Below are 17,118 nucleotides of genomic sequence, written 5' to 3' on the forward strand. Positions count from 1 at the left end.
AATTTACAAATATTTTGTAAACAAACTCCAAAATAAATAATAATAATGCATATATTTAACGTTTGCAACGTAACATCCATCATGTGATTTTACAAACCAGATTTTGGTATTAGCAGAGGAGATATTTGAGTTCAAAGTAGCCAATATGAAAAACGCCAATTTCATATATATTTAAGGACCTAATATTTTAGAGTATATGACAATAAAATTTCATTTTCAATTCACTAATCTTTTTATTCCCTGTAGAATTAATGTTTGTTTGCTACATCAAGGCTGTTGATAGACATCGTAATTAGGTCATTTGGGATTGCCAATGACAATTGTTAACTAATTATCGGTAGGTAAGTTAAAAAAACAAGAAATCATGAGATAAGGATATGTTTATTACACAAATTCATACCTCGGGCACGGAACAACCGGCCTGACTGTAGAAACTAAACCAAAATACAATATTGTAAACTAAAAAGCTATCTTTGGAAGAAACTAAACATTGGGCGGTGGCAGCCATTTTGTTCTGAGCACAGATTATCAAACTTCCAAATACTAAAATAGTTATATAACAATTTTTAACGTGTTAGGGTGATTGCTTACTTCAGAATATTTACATTTCTACCAGCCGTATACAGAACGTGAATCAATCTCTAACTAGTTTCAGGATCTGTCAAAATAACTACAAGGGTATAAACAAGGTACTTGACAGTTCCCAAGACTTGATACGTTTTGCAATACAAGTGTAAGACGATAAATTAAGTTGAAATTGCGCTCGTAATAAACACCAATCACGGTTAGAATACAACAGTATTCAAGTTCATAGATTTAAATAGATTAACTAAACCCGAAGATAGCTACTTATTTGAAGAAATATTTACAGAATATAACATTCAGGCTGCTATAAAAAAGCCACAGGTATATAAATTAATAATCAACAAGGCAGGCATTACTAAAATCGAAATAAAAGTCAGTGATAATATTCATTCTAGTGGAAGAAAATATGACATAAGATTTGTGTGTATCCAATGTACACACTGAGCAACGCATTTTTCAATATAAAATAGAATTAGTTAAAAGTAACGTGTAAGCAACCCCCTACCACACCTGTAACACCTAAATGTAAACTTGGACCATACTCTAATATATAGAACCAAAATAAAATACTATTATATCCATATTCAACAATATTATAACGCATTTACTTAGAATCAACCATGAGTAATATTTACAATGTTCAGACAAACAGGCACTATTTAAGAATTTATGTACTGACATTTCGAAAATATTTGGTCGGGGTTTTATGTTATGTGAATATTGTCGAATAACATGGTACAATGATGGCGCCCAAATTAATCTAGCTTACGGAGTAGATGAAGTTTCTGAGGTGTTTACTCAAACATACTTTGACGTATGAAAATTTATGGGAACAAATTCAACAATAGACAATTCATACTAGAGCCACATTCCGGTGCTTTTATTAAAACCCGAAACACTAGACCTAGGGCTTTCGCCTTTGGGATTGATGACATCGTACCATGTGATTTGGTTGATCGGTGCGCTTAACTAAGTGATACATGTATTAGTTTCTATGAAACATTAATTATTATGATAACATGGAAAAATATGTTTTGAGTGATATATTCATAATTATTATTATATCCATTGATTGTTTTGAAGTCATTACACTGCTACGTCATAAGGAAGGCCTGATTGCATCGAAACATGCCAAATATGACATTGAGCAAATTTGCACATACATTTTTTTTATATATACCCTATATACACTGCACATTTTGCAGTTTGTGAATATACCGTTATTTTTACATATATTATATGTAATATTATATGGGGCCGTTCAAGTATTATGTAAGCACTATAGGGGGATTTTTGATTTTCTTATTTGGTGATCACGTCAACAGTCATTATTTACTTTTTTTTAATATATTACTGCCAGATTATCTAAGCTTGAAAATGAATTTCATTTTCGAGGATTTCTACAAAAAAGTAATACGTTTATGAACTTTTATTTTTTGAGTTTTGCTTACTTTTGCTGACAAGAAGGGGTTTGGGGGGGGGATAGATCGCAGTAAATCTTCTTACGTAATCTTGAACGATCCCTTTGTATTAAACATAAATCTATATAAGATCAGTATTTTTTATGTCAATATGAAAAACATTTCAAGGAACTAAAATGGACCTAACTTAACCTAATTTGAAATGTCTTTTACTACAGATAGGAATATAATAATTTCAAAACAATCTATTACACAATTGTCTATTACGCAAATGATATGAAGCTGATGAATTTTTTTATGAAAATAAATTATAAATGCATTTTGATCCTGACTAGACAATTTTGAATGTCAAAATCTTATTCAACTAAAGGCGATTTTTACATTTCGACCAAATAATATGTGATAAGTATCATATCATAATTTCGAATAAAAATCACACCATGATTTAGAATGTACAATAGTCAATGGCGGCTACAAAAATTGTTGATGTGAAATAAATACTAGACTTCATACCATTTGCGGCGGCGTATTCACAGCTCGTCATTCATATTTACAAATAAGGCTTCTTGGCTCTCACTATTGCGTTCAATCGTCACACGCGAACAAAACCACTAACTTCACTATTGTTTCACTATTCACTATCACTTTCTCACTATCCACAACGGTTTTGCCGCGTCCGGTTGTTATACAACCAAAAAGTACAGGTTTCGTTATGGTCTACTGTCAGTTTGGGACGGGGCGGTCGTGACGACGGGAAGCACTTGCGGGACAACTTGGGGGATCACCGTCAGGGATTTTGGTATTTTGGGGAGTGACATCGAACTGTCGACCGGCTTCACGGCATTGGTTATAATCTGTGGCGTCACAACGGAGAGCGGCTGTGACGTCACTAGAGATAGGGTCTGTGACGTCATAGTCGACGTTTTAGGCGGAATCGGGGCGATGGTGATGTTTTTGAGACCGACGTTTTTAAGTATTGTGGCGGCGTTTGTCGTCAATTGGGCGTCACTTTTGTCATCCTTCTCGGTGGTTATATTTTGGACCACCGTGCCTCCGTTTCCGAGCATCGCGGAGGTCTGGACTTCTGTGACTACTGACGTCTCCTCGGTCGAGGGTTTGGTGGACTTCTTCTCGTGAAGCCGTTGCTGTCTCTCTTTCCGGATGAGACACATTTTGTTATAGTCCTCGAAGGATATGTGGTACCGGTTCCCTGATGATATAACTTGCACCAAACTTGGCAAGCTGTGACCGTCTACGGCCGTTTTGAGCGGCTCTCGAGCGATCTTTGCCACATTCTCCTGGAATACAGAGAATTTATTATTTTAGCTATACATATATGCCTAAAAAAATTAATTTTCTTATATTATTATGAGTTGTAATAAATTTAAAAGACATTACCTGAGTTATCGGCATCAGTGTGGGTCTCCAACCCTTGTTATTAGATTTTTGTTTCTTAGGCTCTTTCTTTTCTTTCGGTTCCTTCGGCGTTTCTTTCTTATCTTTCTGCTCTTTAGGGGGCTCTTTCTTTTCTTTCGGAGGCTCAAACTTCGGTGGGGGTAAAGGGGCAGCGGCCACTTCTGTTGGATCCGATGCCGACACACCCTTGACTAATTGTTGAATGTTGTGCAATACATTTTGTATGGCCTTCCGTCCTTGGGCATTTGGTGTGTTGATCGCTATCAATTCCGGGGGCAACTGTTTGCTTTTCTTCGTTTTGGGGGAAGGTTTTGTAAAATCTGGAGGCGGCATGAATTTCTTTTCCGGGGTTTGGCTCGATTTCAGCAAACTCTTTCCGTTCACCGATGGTTTCTTCCGGAATTCGATGAGACTGGATGTCTTCGGTGCTTCGACAGGTGTCGGAGCGACATTATCATACGCCTTCAATCGTTTTTGCATGGAATTGTTGTAGTTGGCGGCGTGAGGGGATGCGTTATGCGATAAGATCAAATCCCCACTCCTGAAGTACTTCTCCAACAAAATCAGATGACGCAGGAAGCTGGATTGGTTTCCGTAGGGCCTTTGCAGTTCGTTCCACAGCTTCTTCGTTTCCACATCGAATTGTATAAGAGAATTACACTTTTCCCAGCCCGCTGGAGTGATTCCCTTCACGTTATTAAACTCAACATTGCACTGAAGGTTCATTTCTTCTTCGCCGGGGAACAATTCTCGTACAGATATGGATGGATTTGTTTCTAGTCTCTTAACTGGATTTGAGTATTTTGAATCCGAAGGTTTTTTCGGATCTTTGTCAATCTTCTTTGACAGCTCGCTGAGGTTCTTCTTGACCTGGCTGAAGCTTTCTGACAACTGCCACTTGTTCTTCAATGTATTGATGTCGGCCGGTCGTTTGTTTGGTATGGTCTCGATCGTACATTCATCATTTAGGGAAATGTTTTTGATGACGTCTTCTGACTTGTCCGTCTCGAATTCTTCTATTTCAGTCTCTTTCTTGGGTTTCTCCTTGTGCGCGACAATCTGACCGAGCTTTTGTATCCTCTTTACATTCTTATCGGCAATTCTTTGCTGTTGTCCAACTTTTTGTATACCCAGATTCTGCACTTTAAGTATATTCCGGTTTTTCTGAGTGAGATTTAATTTTTGGAACCGTGCTGGATTGTTTTGTTTCTGGAGCAGGTATCGTAATTCCGTTTGTTTGTCCACGCCTATGAGTTGAGTCTCATCTACTGCCATTTCTGATTCGGAGCAGTCACTTTGGGCCAATTCGGGTGGCTTCGCTCCGGGAACCGGTATCTTATTGGAGGATATGAGGCTCTCTATATCTTCTTCTAAATGAGTATTCTTATGCGATTCTGTTTCTTCCAATAACTTCTCTTTTTCTGGGGAGCTTTCTGTCATTCTTTCGGACGATTCACTTGTTTCTGGTTCAGTGGATTTGCGTTGCTTTATCTTTATTTTGGTTCTCTTTTTCTGTCTGTTGGCAACATTGTTGCAGTCTTCTAATGCGGAGGTGTCTTCAGTCTGTTGTTCCAACTCGGGTGGTATGTCTATATTGTAGATCTCCAGCAATCTGAAAATTCAAAACAAAATTAGGCCTGCAACACAAATATCAATAATGTGATAGTAATTTTAAAGTATGTGGAATTTGGAACTTTGGAATTGGAATATAAAATAAGTTAAAATACTCACTTCCGTCTATAAGCTCTGGCGTGGTTATCATTATGGCCGGGTCGTTGTAACAAAGTGCAGTAATACCGACACACCTTACAAAGAACTGGTCTTTCGGTAAACTGAACGGGAATCCCGGCTTCTTTGAGCATTGGATTCAAGTCTGTGTAGCCCTGGAGTTTAAGGTTTTATATTTTAATCACTATACAATTTAAAAAATTCTAATATAATTTCTAGGATTGGAATTTAGCAAACATGTCTTGTTGTCGTGTCGTCGAAAATCATATCGAGAGCCTTCTAAGTTTCTGCAAATTTCTGATATGCTGACGTAATGTTTTTTGTTATATAATATATAATAGGTCGATAAAAAAAGCAAAGGGCTATACGTTTTAGTGGTCTTTTTAACAATAATCGAATATATGATATTAGACAAGTATTATATATTGATTATAATAATTTTAAAATGGTACTAAACAAATAACTTACATGATGTATGAAGTGTAAATTGTGGTGTTTAGTCAGCCGTCGACGGCAAAGAATACAAGCCATCAGCGGTGCCAGGATTCTGTAATGCTCGCCGCATAATGGTATCGTGTGCAGACCAGGGTAGTCTCCGTCTAGCTGGAGCTGAAAGAATTTTATATAAATTGTTACTACTTATTCCTGAATCATGATATAAAGAGAAGAGAGAGAGAGCCGTTCAAGTATTACGTAAGTAGATTTACTGCAATTTATCCCCCTCCCCCCCTTGTGTTAGCAAAAGTACGCAAAGCTTCAAGTATAGACAACGTGTGGGTCACATGTGTCAAACAGTAAATAGCACTGTTGATGTAATCACCAAATATTAAAAATGAAAGAAAATTGCTTCATAAAGGCAGAAATTCTGACAACATTCTGTCAGATAAAATGTAGAACAATAAAAGAAAATACAAACTTTCCTCTTAATACTAATATAGATCGAGAATTCAATCGAAAAATTATAAGTTATTGTTAAAATAAATGTCATTTACAATCAAACGATGGCATTATTTACTTACATAGATATTTAAAATTATATAAATATCCCATAATAGTTACTGTTTTATTATAAATAAAATATACATAATGTACTCACCAGCTTATTAACACTGGATCTCATCTTAATAAGCCACTTGCGTCGTATGGAATGCTCTGCGGGTAAGACACACCCACTCGTGTGACATGTTGCCAGTCTTCCCGGAGCCTCTGAGGGTTCCTCTTCGCTCTCTTCTTCCAGTGGAGGACTTACTGGCTTATCAGTACCTCTGCAAAGGTGGAATAAGTACCTCAAGTTCAAAAATCTGATCTGATAAGCCAAACTCCCTCTTTGATTGCGCAATTTCCCAGATTCGAAAGCATTCACAATTTTTACTTTATCACTTAAAACACATTAAGTTTTCGTTTAGACATTATGAGTAAGTACAGGAATTTTCTTCGCATTTGCTGTTGATGCGAACTGTACGTATATTAAGCTTGACAAACAAGTTGATACGCACATTTTTGACTTTTTGAATATAATTAGTTCCTATAACTAAAGCTAATAACAAAAAATAAGACACGCACGTTTGGTTTGAAGTAAATAAGGATCCCTCGAAATTTAAGAATGTGTCGTAACTTATAGAGATTTTATATTTCTAAGTCGGAGAGGTTTTATAAGGGCAAAATAATGAGACCTGGTACTTACATTAATATTTTCGCTTACCCAGTTCTCATTTTACCTTGCCTTGACGTAAACGGTTTCGAATGTAATCACCTTTTGTGAGGACGGGTAATAAATAAGTATCATTTACTTACGCAGTATTAGGCGGAGAGGGAGGCTGCGGTACATCTAATGGTTTGCCCATGGGCCGCTTCCTGTATGATGGGCAGTTGGCTCTGCGGTCTACATGACGATAGCACGCGTCACATAGACAACTGTCAATTGTCAACTTCTCTTCGTCTGTGGAAAATGTGTTGTTTTCAGCATAGACACAAAAATTCAATCATCTCTTTCCATCTCAGCGCCAACAACATTTAATAGAAAGAGACAAAAGAGTACTTTATTAGATTATATAGGGTGCATTTGCAACTTACTGTCAAGCACTTTCTTCTGCCTCTCGCTACTCTTCATCTGCGCGATGTGACAGGGCGTGTCAAACAATCCGAATTTTCCACCACAATAGAAACACTGGTCCATACACAATCGTCCCGGGTGGATGCTGAATGAAGACGCCTTCTCTGGGATAACCAGATTAACGGTTTCCTTTGGTTCCGGTTCAGGTACAGCTTCTGTGTCTAAAGAGGTTAATAGATATTAACCTAAAGGAATACACTTCTTTAACACAAGATTTTTTTAATTTATAAATATCATTGTATACAAAAATATATCAATCAATAACGTGTTACGATTTCCTCGCTAAAATTGGCCCGATTTGGCTTAATATTGAAATATTTGTGAAATGTCGTTGGAATGTTAAGACGGTGGGAAACATAAATAGTAAAAAAAAGACTTAGAAGTGTTCCTAGCTGGAAAATATTCGAACCATCAGAAATTTGTGTTTTACGAAACACAAAGTTAGTAGTTATTACTCTAATATCTTAAGTCTGTTTTGAATTAAGTTTTGACACAAATATATGTAGGTGATACAAAGTTCATCGGCTCTTATAAACACATATTAAATACTTAAATATGAAGTATTCGTTACTTAAATCAGGGGCGCTACAATTTATTAATTTAGATAGGAATTCAAAACGCCTTAATGATCTGCATTTCCTGTAAAAACTCAAAAAACCGAAGTACGCTTTTCAAATAATCCACGACTGTAGAATGCTATATTATTTAAGTTCTATCTTCTCTTCGGGGATATCTAAAACTGAATATCATATATATAGAAACATAGAAAGGCCACTATTTTAGCCTTGTCTTGTTAAAGGTATTGCGGAATTTGCTTCATAAGCATTAAGACTATAGCGCTAAACCGAATTAGGTAGGTATAACTTATTTAATCATTTTGATTTTTTCCTTATCTAAACATTTAAACCATGTTGTATATACAGTGGATTTCGCGTGTTCAGTATACCGCAATATATGCTTCGTAGTAGTAACTACGAAGGGACCAGTAATTTCGTCGTTATATCCGGAAGTCGATAAAGACAGGCTATGTGTTTATATTAATTATTGATAACATTTGCACACATACTTCACTGGACTTGATGCTTGCGGATTTTCTTCATTTTTAAGCATTTGGAATCAACGCATTTTAATATTTTATCCCGGTTCTTCCACATCGTAGATATTGTTAAATAGTTTGTATTAAATTATATGCTTTCCACATTCGTTAACAGAAAAAGTACGTCTAAGAGGTTTATTAAAAAGTTGAGGCTCTACCCAGAATATCACTTTGAAACTGACCCATAAAATTTAACTCAGACTTTAAACAAAAGATAAATGTTTGCGAAATAAATAAATCTGTCTTTAGCGGCTAACTTCAGTCGCAATATCATTATGGGATTCTTAGGTATTGGTTATTAAGGATTAAAAACAGCCGCTACACCCGAACTGGGCATTACATCCAACATCGCTATAGCCACATACATTTTGTACTAAATTAAGCTTTCTTCTTTACATTCAAGGGGCTTAGAAGTAATTTTCTTATAGCTAAATAGTCACTTCAACCAACCAAATAAATTAAATCTGTATTCCATCTTTGGTATTTTTTTTGTATAATTTATGTTTCCTGTAGGAATACACAATAATAAATAAATAATAACGTGAACTAACTACGCTAATAAAGTTCCTTTAATTAAGACTGATCAAAAAAAAAGGTAATTAATGTAATAATAATGAATTTTAGCATTTATTTATTGCTAAAGGAAACTGTTAGCTAAGGGAAATCTAATTAAATATTATATATAGTTTTGACTATGATAAACAAAATGATAAAAACCATCACCAAAAGTTAGGCATTGGTTAGTTGGTGTTAGATAACGAATGTTAATCAAAATAATATGTAATTAAAATTATCTAGGAATCCTCTTAAACTACACATCTATTAACGCTTCCTATAGTGGTATGCTTCACTTCAAGGGCGAAACATCAAAATTGTTTACATATTTAAAAACTATATTCACCGTAAAATATTTAATTAGAAATAATAAATTTCGCATTTCATCTTATCGCTCAATTAGAGTTGAAAGTCGTATGAAACTACGAATTGCATTATCAAATCAATGTATTTAAAATATTATAAAAAAATAAATGGAGTTTCTTGATCATTCTTCTCCATACAAAACTACAGCCAAAATCTGTTATAACGACATCAAAGGGCTACTCATATTTGATCGCAAAAGCCGATAGCCATAACTGCTGATGAAGTTGTCATTAAGAACTTAAAACAATGGAATTCAGCCGGGATCTTTGATTTTGGTCAATATAACTGATGTCGTCATAAACGGTTTTACTTGTACCTTTTAGAAGGGGCAACTAGAGTCATTTCTTTAAACATGTTTGTAATTTTGAGTTTCATAAGCGCCTTTTTAATAGGCCCAATTGAAATAAATGATTTGACTATTATATTAATTTCAACAATTAGTTGTTTCCGTATATTTGACTAGTTTGTTACAGGGATTATTTATAAAATATTAATAAGTATTCCATAGTAATATTTACTTTAAATTCCGTCTGTGAATACCGTAATTGTAATTTAAATTCACGCATTCGGAGTTAGATTAATTATTTTTTAACATGCTATTTACATATTATGAGCCAAACAATATTATTTTGTAAGCGTTTCGTTGTTAACAATTTATAAAAAAATGATCAAAATTTACGGTATCAAGTTAAACAAAAATAAGACGAATGTTAAACTTAAAAAATTGGTTGGCTCATACAAAATTAATATTAGTTAATGTCCACAAACCATGATTGTTACTTCTATTACTGTAATGTGACTTTCTGTGCCCACCGTCCAATGTTGCGCCTGCAACGCCCTGCAAACAAAAATATTTCTCTATAAAACATGTATAAGATTACTAAAAATAACTTAAATCTATTAAGTAAACTGGGCCACATTATCAACAAGCTTTATTAAGTTTACACTGAAAATTTATATGAGCTTTCTTCCAGAAAGTATTTTTTCTGCACATCCAAACCAGGGTTAAATATATTTATACAAACCCAGACGTTAATCAATTTAGCTATAGAGGTTTAATATATATGTATAAACAAATTTCAAGTTCAAAAGCTCAGGTTAAGAGCTTTACGCAAACATTTTATTAATATAATAAATATGATCCTATTCTGTTTATTTGTTAAAAAATCAGAACAAATATCAAATATTATGTTTTATAGTATGTTTCTAAATATGTTCCTAGATATAATGTAGTTTCTACGAGTAGGAGGAACATATAGAATATACTTCAACCTATTCCTCTACAAAGAACAGTTTAATCAAGTAGGCGAGCTTATATATATGTAACTTATATAAAGAAACAAGTGAGTTGAAATACTGAAACTGAAAATTCTTTTTTTTCATAGAACAAGGGGTAAACGGGCAGGAGGCTCACCTGAGTGATACCGTCGCCCATGGACACTCAATGCCAGAGGGCTCGCGAGTGCGATTCCGGCCTTTTATTCGTACAATGGCTAAACTAAAACTTTAAAAAGATAGTTACCTCTCGCCTCTCTATGGTGTAGTAGGCCTCGTCATCGCAGCCAGCCTCTCCGACCTCCACTAATGGCTTGCCCCTATGTTTGCTTTTCTGAAAGGTCATCTTTAGGGAACTCCTGTGCCTCTTCTTATCACCTCTGTTTAATTTTATCACAGTCTTCAACGTGCCCGTGTAATCTGACTTCGACGCTTTTCCCTTCCCCATTATATTGTAGTTTGCCCCATAAATTAGCTCCTTTTCTTTCAATTTCTTTGCTTTAGCTTCATTTGCTGCTTTATGTGTTAGTAGACCTAAAGTTCTTAGCACGTTCTCCTTTCGTTTTTGACTCTCTGGTGTCTCGTGTAGAAGGTTGCTCGGTCCTGGCATTTCCGTTGAACTACGCGATTTCGTTCTAGTAACCGGCTTTGATAACTTTTGGTCATCCATTTTGACGGAGGCCTCCGTTTTGGGTTTGATAAGTTGTACTGTTTTGGTTTCTTCAAGCTTCTCAGTCACTGAAGGTTCAGGCTTTTTGGCATCCTCTGCCGCCTTTGGGTCAAATTTCTCTTCGGTTTTTACGATGGTCTTAGTAACATCAGTAACTGCTGCAGGGATGTCAACAGTTTCCATTTTTTCCGCTTGAACAGTTTCGGAACTGGATATGTTTTCAGGGGTTGACCCTACATCCACCAATGGGGGTGCTAATGCTTCAGTTTCAACGGGCTGTGTTACCTCAGGCGACTTCACAGCAACGGGCGTCGGCGTGATGGAAACTTCAAACTTTTTGATTGGTTGTGGTGATTTAATTTTTTCTAATGTAGCCATTTTATCATCTATATCAGCGCTCGAACCAGACGACTTTCGCGATATAGACTCTCTGGAATTCCGCTTCATAATTTGAATATCAGAACAATTTAATTTCGATTCCACATTCCGGGGTGTTATAGATATTTGGCTGGAATCCAGTGTAACTCCGCCTATAGTCTGTGTAGGATTGTTGGGTTGTAAAGTTGCAAACTGATGTAAGTCAACTTGTGGCGACGGTACCGGTTTATCAACCGATTTCCGTATTTCTGTCAATGTCACATCTTTGCCGAGGGATTTTTCAAATATACTAATGGCATCTGATTCCTTTGAGTGATTGGAACTGGTAGATTCCTTGCGTGCACTGACGCTGTTCCGTTTTATTAAAGTAACTGAATTCGGAAGATCGACGTCTATTGATCGACGAACTTGATCCCGTTTAACTATAGAAATAGCAGAGTTATTTTCGAAACAACTTAAAACGTTTTCTTTTTCAAGAAACCTTTCAGGTGATTTCTCAGGTTGCATATCTTTTAAGGGCTTAATGTCTGCCCCAGACTTTGGTATTAGAACGACGTCATTTGTAACCATGACCGTCTTATCATTTGATTTAGATTCAGATTGTTGCCTCTTCCTTCGCTTATCGAACTCTTCAAACTCCTTCAGTCTATCCATTAACTTGTCTATACTAGCTACTGTTGCACGTTTGTAAGTTATTTCAGGCTTACTATCTGAAGATTTTTCTTCTGAATCTTCATAGTGCAATCTTATATTTTCACTATCATCCTTGATGGGTGTGCCTTCATTGGTAATTTGAATGTTAGAGTCTTTTTCTTTCGCGGGAGTTTCACTAACTATACTGTTGTTATCTCCTAAAGGTTTTGATAATCCATAGAATTGGCGAACTGATTTTGATTGCATCTGATCAACCATTGAATTACTCTCATTTGTGCTTTCCTGATCACAGTCTATGTTCTGGTCCAAATTGTGAATGAGATCAGTGATCTCCTTAGACAAACTGTCAACAGTATCTATAGGCTCTGATATTTCAGTATCTAAAGAACCACTTTTGCCAACTTGATTGGCCCCGGCCCGTGGTGTTGTGGCAGTCTTCTTTCCTCTTCTTGCTTTCCTTATATTTTTGGAAACTTCTTTTGAATTAAATGTCTTGGACATACAATTTAAAATACTACTACGATCCTCTAAAAGCGTATCATTTTCAGTCTCAAACAATTTGAGTTCAATATCTGCTGTATTTAAATTGTTAATCTTAACTCTATTACTATTATTGTTGTCAGAATCTAATGAAGTACTTCTTTTTAAGCTCAATCTTCTTTTGTCTTTCTCTAAGGAACTAGGTTCTGGGTCAGGCTTTATTTCTGGTTTGGAGTCAACATTTGGGGAAGGCACTTTTTCAATAGTTGAGATCTGTACATTAGTATCAATATCTATGTCTAGTTCAGTCTTAGGTTTATCTGTTTTCTTGTTGAGCTCCTTATCAGGTTCAGTAAGCGTTTCATTTAAGCTTATGTCAGACTCTGTGATATCTGAGCATTTTGAGATTTCACTTCCATCTCGAGAGCAGGAGCGACCCCTTTTTACCCTTTTACAGTCTTCTGAAGAATCTGGCATTTCTTGTTTGGAGTCTGAAGGAAGCCTTGTCCTCTTCTTTTGTTCTTTAATCACAACTTCATTTAAAAGATTGTTCTTTAATTTTCTGGGTTTCCCACTCCTTAAGTTTTTGCCTTCAAACAATGAAGGACTATTACTTCTTTCAGACCGCATAGAATATGGGCTTGTGCGGGGGCCAAGAATCAAGCTACTAGGAGAGTCACCAAGAACAGATTTCATCATGAGCATGTCAGAGCTTAGTCTGGACCGACGACCTGCTGTTTTAGGACTTGATGACCTAGAGTTGGGTGTGGTATCGTCAACTGGCTCTTTTTTAATTTCAGAAGCAGGTATCAAAGGGATTGCTTCCTTCTCTTGAGAATTATCAGGCTTCTTCAATGGTTTCCTTCCTCTTTTTGCTTTTTGCTTTATAACATTTTTCTTTATGACTGCAACTTTTTTACTTCTCAATTTTTTTGTTTTTCGGATACCAAGTGGTCTTTTCCTTATTACACCTTTAGGTTTTGCCACTGGCTTTTTAGTTTCTTGAGGATTTTTAGCTTCATCCTGACTTGCTTTGGATTTCTCTTCTTCCAAGTCTGAGGCCTTCTTTCTTGCTCGAGTTTTTGGCTCAACTGTATCCTCATCAATACTCTTGTCGGTTTCTTCTTTAGGCTGTTTAGTTTTCATGTTGGAATGTAGAATGAAACTCTTTCCTGTTCTTCCGACATTAGGGAACTAGTAGTCAACCCTATAACTATTAACACCTTGTATGTGCAGATTTATACAACAAATGAAAGAAAGTATAGTCTATGTATGTTTCTTTGTATTAAAATATATTATATCTCTGTTATTTATAATCCTACTTAAAAATGTTGACACTAGAACAATCTGAAGAACAGGCTCCTTCTTTTCTTCTGGTGTTTAATCATAATCCCAATAATTTTTATCTGAAATTAAATTTCATTAATTAAATACGACTCTTACTAGGAAAAAAAAAGAATAAGTTAAATTAAGTATTAAATGAAATGTTTTCAAATTGTTTGTAGTAGTATAATACTAAAATTAATGTTTAATTTAAGATAAATGCATAAATACTAAATATTTATGATTTCATTTTAACATAAACATCCAAGATATCATAATAATTAAAGTATATCCGCCTTAAATCGTGCTTTAATTACGTGATAAACAAAAGCAAAGCACGTTAGTCACTAAAGTTCGCGCACAATTTTGACATATTTTTACCAAGAAATTGCTCTTATTTCTATATTAAAAGGTAAAGCCAATGTTTGAAAATACGAAAAACAAAATAATATTTACGTTTGAATAGTCCACTGCGCAAAAATAATGTTCGGAAAAGTCATGAAAATCGTCATGTTTTGATGTTCATATGACCGCAACGCCACCTACAGCTGAGCGCTGCGTGTGCGTCGACTCGGGCAAGAGACAGAAAGCACCAAATCATTTCCCTACCCGTGGCGCACCTCCGTTATGTACTCATTAAATACTCACACTTTATTCCACGAAACTCCCAAAAACCACAATAAAAAGGTAATTAAACACTTAATGCACCATAATATGCGAAAAAGTTCAATAAAAACACGCAAATAAACTTAGAAAACGATTTTTGAAAAGCCCAAATGTCTGCAGGCGTCCGCCATAATGTTTCCTTCGAAACGAATAATATAGTTCTTATTGCTCTTGTAGCAAGCAATCGCTCTATTCGCTATTCAAAATGGCGACCGTGTGGCGTTCACAGTGCGCGTTAGCACGTTTTTTTGCTGGAAAAACCGGGTTGATCCTGAACAACACTGCAGATTTGGGTGCAAAAGTACGCCCGGATTCAATATCGGTAATTATTTTATTATTTACACCCGCGTCTCGTTGTAATGTCGTTTTGGCCGCGACATGTGACAGAACTATGGGCGTACACTCGCCAAAACAAGTTTGTGTCAAGTTTTTTTTTGCAGAATAATATTTTCAGGTTGTAAAAAAAATTATTTTCAAAAATCATATTCATAACCCATTTCAAAAACCCTTTTTTAGGTTAACAATGTAACCCAAAAATATTAATCGTTCCTTTTTTTTCAGTTTTGTAACAGACTATACTCAAGCTATGGAAACTCTCCTTTTGTAAGGAGAATACAGGAACAGTATGAGTTTGAAATAGTAAAAAATCCACCAGAATGGTCTTACGTTGAAAGACTTCTACCATTTGAAGGCATCCCAAAAGTAACACCTAAGGAATCTTATCCTTCGGGTTGGATTCCACGAAAAGAAGAAGCGAGCAATCTGCCATATTTTCTTCAGAGAACAAAAAATGAAGAATTACCCATATATTTAGATATCTCTTGTAGAGGAATGAGAAAAATTTCTAAGGTGAAAAAAATTGAAGGGGATATTTGGTTATTGAATGATGAGTTAAAAGAGTACTTGAAAAAGAGATATAATCGTTACATCGAATCTAGAGTTCATGAATTAAGTAAATTTATTGAATTTAAAGGAGATTATGTCACTGCTTTAAGAGAATGGGCGCATAGTAAAGGATTCTAGTGCTTTGAATAATAAATAAAGTAATTTAGTCTATTGTTTGTTTATTTTATTCCCCTTACTCTACTTTAAAGGCTATAGTTAAAATAGTTTAGTAATAAATAAATGTATATTTAAAAAAACAATTTAATAATTTCACTGTTCCTTAAATTGTCAGATAATTTAAACATAACTATCGCATAAATATTACATAGTTTAAAGCTAATTAGTTATTTTAATTTAAAGAAAAAGTTAATGTGTATGAATAATGGATACATGTTTCTTCAAACCTATCCATTATTAATATTACAGACTTAGTTATTAATTATGCCATACTTACATATCCTTATTAATCACCGAACAAGCAAGAGCAACAATACGACTACGTCAACCAAATGTGCAATGAATAAATAAAGCATCGAGGCACGCAGTCGAAACTTGTTTTGCTTAGGGTACGCAGCATGAAGTTTATTTCGTTCAGTCACCACTAGGGGCGCTGGCGACGGCGGAAGGTTTTATCTACGTAGCTATATAACATCCGCTTCTGGGCCTCACTACATGATATATTTTATTTTCGACTCGACCACACTTCTTTGTTCGAAACAACTTTTCTATATCTTATTGCGTTTGCCAAGCGCTTTGACATGATTTTCAGTATATTATGACTATTTTAAAGGTTATTTTCATTAATACTACGGCTTATGAATGTTTTAAAGTTAAGTTCGTAACGTGAGCGAGGAATCAATAACATTTACGGATTGATTACGTAATAAGATAAATGATTAACTAGCTAGGTAATGTCCAAGGTCGTACGCTTTCAGAATGTTATTGTGTATCTGTAATTATAAACGATTTAAAGGGTTGTTTCTTATTATAACATGTGTATCAAGAATATTTAATTAAGCGTAGTTCTGATTATTATTATCAGCTAAACGTATCGTATGTAAATGATGTTTGCGACGTCAAATATATGTTGTATACATACATATTTACTGTCTATGTATTCGTTATGTAGGTTCGCTCGTCTTTTAACACGAATCGTCCACGTTGGCATCTTTTTATCGATTTTAAAACTTTATTTTGCTCTTTTTCTTTGTGTTTCTGTAGGTTTTGAGTTACAGCCTACAGGGGATCATTTATGAGTTAGCTTTATTAATTATACCTTGTTTAGATATTTGACCTTGGCAAAACACGCTTTCATATTTATTATTAGTTACATAATGTGGCAGTCTCTAGGTTATAGATTTCATTACTAGGTTATGTTGAAAAATATTAAAGTATTTTGTGGATAAATAGATTTTACACGTTTATTGTGTTACAAGTTAACCAATAATTTCCCTTCTCTGGACTAGACACTCAAGTCTAGACTGTAAGTATCGACGTAAAAATAACT

General features: G+C 35.1%; 2 protein-coding genes across 5 annotated transcripts; one reads left to right on the plus strand and one right to left on the minus strand.

Moving 5' to 3' along the window:
- Window positions 1-362: 362 nt before the first annotated feature.
- Window positions 363-14,906, minus strand: LOC110991640. 4 transcript variants are annotated; one of them, XM_045628751.1, is made up of 10 exons: window positions 14,709-14,906; window positions 10,803-14,143; window positions 10,094-10,118; window positions 7,224-7,424; window positions 6,945-7,089; window positions 6,247-6,415; window positions 5,619-5,759; window positions 5,154-5,305; window positions 3,405-5,034; window positions 363-3,304 (listed from the first exon to the last, which is right to left on the minus strand). In XM_045628751.1, the coding sequence occupies exons 2-10, from the start codon at window positions 13,881-13,883 to the stop codon at window positions 2,717-2,719; spliced, it is 6,132 nt and encodes a 2,043-aa protein (XP_045484707.1). In that variant the 5' UTR covers window positions 13,884-14,143; window positions 14,709-14,906; the 3' UTR covers window positions 363-2,716. The 4 variants fall into 4 exon arrangements, with proteins under 4 accessions (XP_045484707.1, XP_045484706.1, XP_045484704.1 ...); XM_045628750.1 differs by having other exon boundaries at window positions 10,070-10,118; XM_045628748.1 differs by having other exon boundaries at window positions 10,049-10,118.
- Window positions 14,907-14,914: 8 nt separating this feature from the next.
- LOC110991685 (probable 39S ribosomal protein L49, mitochondrial) lies at window positions 14,915-15,782 on the plus strand. Its single transcript, XM_022257149.2, has 2 exons — window positions 14,915-15,048; window positions 15,288-15,782. The coding sequence occupies exons 1-2, from the start codon at window positions 14,932-14,934 to the stop codon at window positions 15,747-15,749; spliced, it is 579 nt and encodes a 192-aa protein (XP_022112841.2). The 5' UTR covers window positions 14,915-14,931; the 3' UTR covers window positions 15,750-15,782.
- Window positions 15,783-17,118: the final 1,336 nt, after the last annotated feature.

The sequence above is a fragment of the Pieris rapae genome, chromosome 6, assembly GCF_905147795.1.
Source record: "Pieris rapae chromosome 6, ilPieRapa1.1, whole genome shotgun sequence".
NCBI lineage: Eukaryota > Metazoa > Arthropoda > Insecta > Lepidoptera > Pieridae > Pieris > Pieris rapae.